We start from the raw sequence: 6,607 nt of genomic DNA on the forward strand, positions 1-6,607 counted from the left end.
CCATGTTTTAAAATATTGTTATAAGCAACACTCACTGTTCTGGTACCAATTTTCTGTATTAGTTCTTTTCTGTTGCTTGAAACAGAAATACCTGAAACTGGGCAAATCCATGTTTTAAAATATTGTTATAAGCAACACTCACTGTTCTGGTACCAATTTTCTGTATTACTTCTTTTCTGTTGCTTGAAACAGAAATACCTGAAACTGGGCAATTTATGAACAATAGAATTTATTTCTTACAGTTTTAGAGGCTGGGAAGTCCAAAGTCCAGGGAATACATCTGGTGAGGGCCTTGTTCTTGGTGGTGGCTGTACAATAACATAAGATATCACATGGCAAAAGGCTGAGCAAGAGAGAGAGAGAGAGCTCCTCACATGCTGTTCTTTAAAAGCCATCAAAACCAGATCTTTTACTAAACACATGAATCAGTCCATTCACCAGGGCACAGTCCTCACATTCTAATCACCTTCCAAATGCCCCAACTTTCAATTACCATAATAGGATTACTCACCCTCTTAATACTGTTTCAGTAGGGATTAATTTTCTATGGGTTTGGCGTTCATTCAATCCACAGCAAGGTCTTAAACTAAAAAGGAGGAAGACTTATACCAATGATAAAATAGTGATTCTGCTGAACTGGAAATTGAGACTGAAACTTGACCACTTTAAATTCCTCATGCCAATGAATCAACAGGCAGTGAAGGGGGTTACAGTCCTGGTTGGGTAACTGATTCTCAAAATCATGGTAATAGGGGTTGCTACTACTACACAATGGGATTTGGAAAAATATGTCTAGAACATGAGTGATCTCCTGAGGGGTTCTTTTAATATTCTCAGATCTTGTGATTGAAGTCAGTGCAAAAGTTGTATCATGTTTAGGGGAAGCATGATGTTATTGTTTTTATTGGATATTAGCATGTTTAAATAATGTACCAAGTGAGAAAAGGTAGACTGCATTGTCTTTGTAGTGTGTTAACTTCACTAAATTGAGTTTACTTTTCCTGGAATTCTCTCACCTGTATGTTTGTGATTAGAGTAGCTTATAAGAGATGTTTTGTGAATATATGGAGTGGCAGAAATTAAGCAGCAACTCTGTTAATCTTTGTTTGCTTAAGGCTGCATGCAGCAAGGTCATTGGGCACTTTTGTAGCTCACGCATGTTGCTTTTTGCTTTCTGAACTTGTACAAATGGGGCAGTAGTCAGGTCTACAACTGACCTACCTTTCCTTTCTGGATACTCCTTCAGTTTCTACTGTTCCTGGTCCAGGTGTATGTTTATCTCCATGACAAAAGGCAGTGGTTTCTCATGCAGAATAACCATGGCATCATGGTCAGAGACAATGAGAACTGAAATGGGATCCAGTTCATTCTAGGGGGTTCCAGTTTGTGTGAAAGTTCAGTTTATATTTCCTCTCCCTTATATCCATCTTTCTTTTCCAGCTGCCTCCTTTGTAGCCTCTGAAATCCAGCATCAAATGTGAAGACTAAAGTCTTACATAGGCGAAGAGTAGTTCTATTTGCCTGATCGAACTCTGACTGACAAAATGATAAAGGATGCCATCATCAAGGGGAAAACAGTTGGGTGAAGACTGAAGGAGGGGAGGAATGAGTTAAGTAATGGTAGGCTTCTCTTTGATGCTTCCATTAGGAGTACACCAGGATAAACTGAAGTTAAGGAATAGGTATTGATAATATGAGAGAGTAAGAGGAAGATGGCATACTAGAGCTGCCCAAGGCATATGTCCCCCACATGAAAGAAGTGTAACGAGTAACAGACAGCTAAATACTGACAAGAGCATAAAAACCCTAGGGGGTAACAGAGAAGAGAGAGAGGCACATGGCCTCAGCTGCCATGTCTCCAACACTGGGATTGAAGTAGTAAGAATTTCCCTGGCAGCAGAAAGGTAGGCAGAGGACCCATATCAACCTCCATCCTCACCCTGTAGGTCCATAGATCTTCTGGCAAGGCAACTATGAAGCCAAGGATGGCCAGCACCCTACAAGACAAGTGCCTTAGAATATTAGCATGAATGGTGCCTTCCTTAACTCCCCAAATTAGGGACCTAAACTGACACATATTGGTACCATCTTGAAATCAGAGCTCTTATGGGAGCACGCCCTGCTCTAGGGCCAGTAGCCACAATGTTTTTCCATATTTAATGTTCTGCCCTCCACCCAGCACACTCACAGGAGAGTCCGAAATGCCCTGATCCTGGCAGTTGGAAGCCTCAGCTCATAGTGGCTATGACTCTGTTCTGCAGCTTGGAAAGCCAACCTTAGTCCTCCTGAACTGACACACCCCCACATCCCAGGACAGAGATAAAACAGGCAGAGCTTCCTCAGGTGGACCACCCCCAGCTGCTGACTGAGTTGTGTATGCTTAAGTCTCCAAGTTGGAAAAATAGCTCATGGGTCTCTACCTTAACAAATATACCCTCAGGCTGGTGGAAATAATGAGCATCTTCCCATTTCAGAGAGTTGGCCTAGTGGCTCCACTCTGAATGGTCCTGCCTAGAAACTTTGCCAAAACACTCAGAAACAAATGCACCTCCTTCACTGTAGAACTGCCTAGAGACTCTCCCCACCACCCACAGGCATCCCAACCAGGTCCCCTGACATGCATCAGGCTAGTGGCCCCACCCAATGCCAACAAGAGGAAGAATGAGGTGTTCCACTAAGGGCTCACACAGTGATCCTGCCCACCTCCTGAGAAGAATCTCAGCAGCCCTGTCCTTGGAAATCCAGTACCTGAACCAAGAAGGAAAGCACAACCTCATGGCCATTGCTGCCTCCACCCACTGACCCCAGAGCACTACCACTGCAGTTGCCCTTCTCTCCACACAGCAGTCAGTTTCACTCCCCACTGCAACACCCAGCCCATGCGCCACCAGCTTCACCTCACCCAGATACAGGTGTCCCAATGTTTCATCAGGCAGGAGGAAAGAGAGAGAAGCAAAGACCCAGAAGAAGCCTCTGTCCAAAGGAAAGAGGAAAGAACTTCACCCAGGGCCATCATTTCAAGCTGAGTAACTTCAGTACACCCCAGTGCAACTATAAGGGGCATGAAACACTAGCTGGGGTGCCTGCAGGTCTGGCCAGGGCCAATTGTCAATATAAAAGCCATCTCCAGGAAGGAGTATCTCTCCTCAAAAGCCATGTCAGAGTAATAGAAGAAGCAATTACTCCACCAGATGACAAGACATTAATGTAAGGAAACTAGAAACACACACACACACTCACACACACACACACACCAACACACAGAAAAGAAAAAGAAAATATGATACCACCAAAGGAATACAATAATTCTCAAGTACCAGACCCCAAGCAGCAGGAAACTTGTGAAATGACTGAAAAAGTATTCCAAATAACATTTTTTTTAATTTTAAGCATTTAATTCACTTTAATAAAAATAAAATAAAATGAAATGAATATAAATGAAAATAAAATGTCATCTTATTGAATGTCCTTTAGAAATACATAACTAAATTCTGCAGTTCTCAGTGATGTCCTTTCAACATGAAGTTTAATTATGAAGCTATTCTTTAATTCATTTATCTTTCAATATGCCAGTTCAGGAAAAATGTCTGCATTTGCAGGACTTCTGCCAGAGTTGTGTATTTTAAAGTTAAAAAGTGCAAAGACTTGTTTTATCCTAGAATATTCATTGCTTCTGGGTTGGTATATCACAATATGGCACATTTTCCATAAGAAGGTCTTTCCTAGGGACCAATTTGAGTGTATCGTGGTCTGTGTGAATACCTTGAATGACAGATGTTCTTAGTAACAATTCAACATCAGAACCTGTTTTCATTAGCTTAGGTGAAGACAGAATTTCTCTGGGTTTCTGGGTTGGTACAGTTGCTCTTACTTTGACCATGGGTACTTCCATGTTCTTTTCACAGGGCAACTTGTTGTCTTTTGGGTGTAGGCAGATGACCCTCTTCTATTTTCTTAGGAGAAGTCTCATTTTTATTACTTTTGAATTCTTCATTTATCTTTATTCTGGCTTCTAATGCTCTGGCATCATTTTTAAAAACTTGTTGTCTGGTCCTGTGCAGTGTTTTAAAGAGCTGTAAAACCTTGGCCGCCTGACCCATGGCTCTCCCCAAATAACAATTTTAAGGAAAACTCAATGAGATACAAGAAGACTCAAATAGACAACACAACAAAAAAGAGAAAAAACAATTAAGGATATGAAGGACAAACTTTATTTTATTTATTTATTTATTTTTTTGGTCCTTTTTTGAGACCGGCTGCACTGCGCTCAGCCAGTGAGCACACCGGTCATTCCTATATAGGATCCGAACCTGCGGTGGGAGTGCTGCTGGGCTCCCAGCGCCGCACTCTCCCGCGTGTGCCACGGCTTGGCCCCAAACTTTATTTAAAAAAATTTTTTTTTGTTTGTGATTTTTTAAAAAAAAATTATTGAATCATGATTGATTATACATATATTGGGGGTTCAACATTGACATATGTTGATCAAATCAATATTACTAGCACATATTGTTATAAATCATACTTATTCCTTATGCCCCTTGTCCAATGTCTCTCCATCCACCTCTCTCTCTCCCTCATCCCACCTGTAATTACCCTAGATTTCTTCTCTCCTTCTGAAAGAGTAATGATTACTCTGTTGATTTGTTGCCTAGATGATCTGTCCAATGCTGAGAGGTGTGTTCAGGTCCCCCAATATTATCACAGAGTAGATGCTTCTTCTGTCAATCTGGAATGAACTTTGTGGAGAAAGACATCCTCTTCATTTCTTTGGTCTCTACTAGTGACTCTCCTCTTGTTAAGGCACTCCAGTGGCTGGCAGACCATCTGCATGGTGGTTGTGGCATCTTTCCACTTTCATGGCAGTTGTGGTTATTGCGGTGGCTGTGGTGGGCCACCCACACTTCCATGATGTTTTTGGCATGCTCCTTACCTAGTTGGTGGTGGCAATGGTGATGTGCCTGGTTGTGGGAGTCGACCTGATCTTGACTCCATACCTCAGGACCCCAGGTGGGCCCCATGGTGCTGGCAGTGTGCCTGGCTGTAGGCAGAGGGTCTGGTCCCTGGCTCCATGCCTCTGGTTAAGATGGTGGAATAGACGGTCCCCAGTCTCACTCTCTCCAAACAAATCAATTGATTTATAACTATTAAAAGGCATTGACAGTCAAGTTGGAGCTTCTAGAGCTCAGAGGAAGAGGAGGAGGGACCTATGGAGTGAATAAAGGCCAGAGAAGCCACAATGAGAAAAAGAAAAAAAACCTCTCTGACCACTTCGAGCCCTGGCCACTTCCAGGCTGGAGCTGCTAAGTGCATGAGCAGGAGCCAGCAAAAGCCACAGCTGTGCCCTTTGGATAAAGTTGCATGGAGGTGGCAGGGGACAAGAGGGCCTTGGTGGCCCCCAGGCCTGCAAAGAATACTGAAAGTAGAAAGAGAAAAGAAACACATTCAACAGAGTCCCAATGCAATACGAAATACAAAATACAAAATACAGCGATTAACAAATTTCTCAGTAGAAACCCTATCGACCAGGAGACAGTGGGATGATATATTCAAAGTGATGAGGAAAAAAGACTATCATTTAGGAATTTTGTATCTAGCAAAACTAAGTTTCAAATATATAAGAGAAATAAAGTATTTCCCAGACAAACAAAAGGTAAGGCAATTCATTAGATCACATGAACAGAATTAAGGACAAAATTCATTTCAATAGACACAGAAAAAACACTGGACAAAAGTGAACATTGCTTCATGCAAAGACTCACAACACAATAGGTACAGAAGAAAAGTATCTCAATAAAAACCATATATGACAAACCTATATATTATTCATATACTATATATTATATATCATTCAGAACAGGGAAAGACTCTCTTCAAGATAGGAAATTTTTTTTTTCTGCTTGCTCTAGTCTGCTGTTTAAGCAGGTATGCCAATTATGCAAATGTTATTTTGCTTGAAAGAATTCCATAATTACTGCATTTTTTTTTTTTTTTTTTTTTTTTTTCTCTTCTAATTGGGTAATTTCAATTGTTCTGTCTTTGAGCTCACTGACTTTTTCTTCTGTTCAATCAAGTCTTCTTTTGGAGCTTCCTATCAAGTTTTCCGTTTAGATAATGTATTTTTTTTATTTCTAGAATTTATATATTTTTTTAATTGATTCTATTTCTTTATCAACTTTCTCATTTTCTTCCTGGATTGTTCTCCACATATCATTTACTTTTTTATCTGTATTTTCTTGTCACTCCTGAAATGACTGTAAGAGGATTATTCTGAGTTCTTTGTCAGATGTTTCATAAATTCAGTGTTCTTCTGGGTCTATTGCTGATTTTTGTTGGCTTCTTTTGTGGTGTTAAATTTTGCTGTTCTTTCTTGATGTTTGTCTTTACCTTGCTGCCTGGGCATTTGGGGAGAAACTTAACCAGGTTTTATAGGTATTCTTTGGTGATATTAGACCTTTTCCACTCAATGTTAGAACTTTGTCTCTGGTCTATTTTTTCCCACTTGGTGGTGGATTAATAGAAACCACCACCATTTCAAAACTGCATTTATACTAATTTTCTGTCCTGTGGTTAATTTCTGAATGGAGCAAAACTTCCCATAGGGACTGAA

General features: G+C 40.7%; 1 protein-coding gene across 1 annotated transcript; it reads right to left on the reverse strand.

Annotated features, from left to right (window-relative positions):
* Window positions 1–3,583: 3,583 nt before the first annotated feature.
* On the reverse strand, window positions 3,584–4,100 carry LOC103609836 (complex III assembly factor LYRM7-like). The gene is made up of 2 exons (XM_008594109.1): window positions 3,941–4,100; window positions 3,584–3,837 (listed from the first exon to the last, which is right to left on the reverse strand). The coding sequence occupies exons 1-2, from the start codon at window positions 4,098–4,100 to the stop codon at window positions 3,665–3,667; spliced, it is 333 nt and encodes a 110-aa protein (XP_008592331.1). The 3' UTR covers window positions 3,584–3,664.
* Between the last annotated feature and the right edge of the window lie 2,507 nt (window positions 4,101–6,607).

Source organism: Galeopterus variegatus, unplaced genomic scaffold (assembly GCF_000696425.1).
Source record: "Galeopterus variegatus unplaced genomic scaffold, G_variegatus-3.0.2 Scaffold10163, whole genome shotgun sequence".
NCBI lineage: Eukaryota > Metazoa > Chordata > Mammalia > Dermoptera > Cynocephalidae > Galeopterus > Galeopterus variegatus.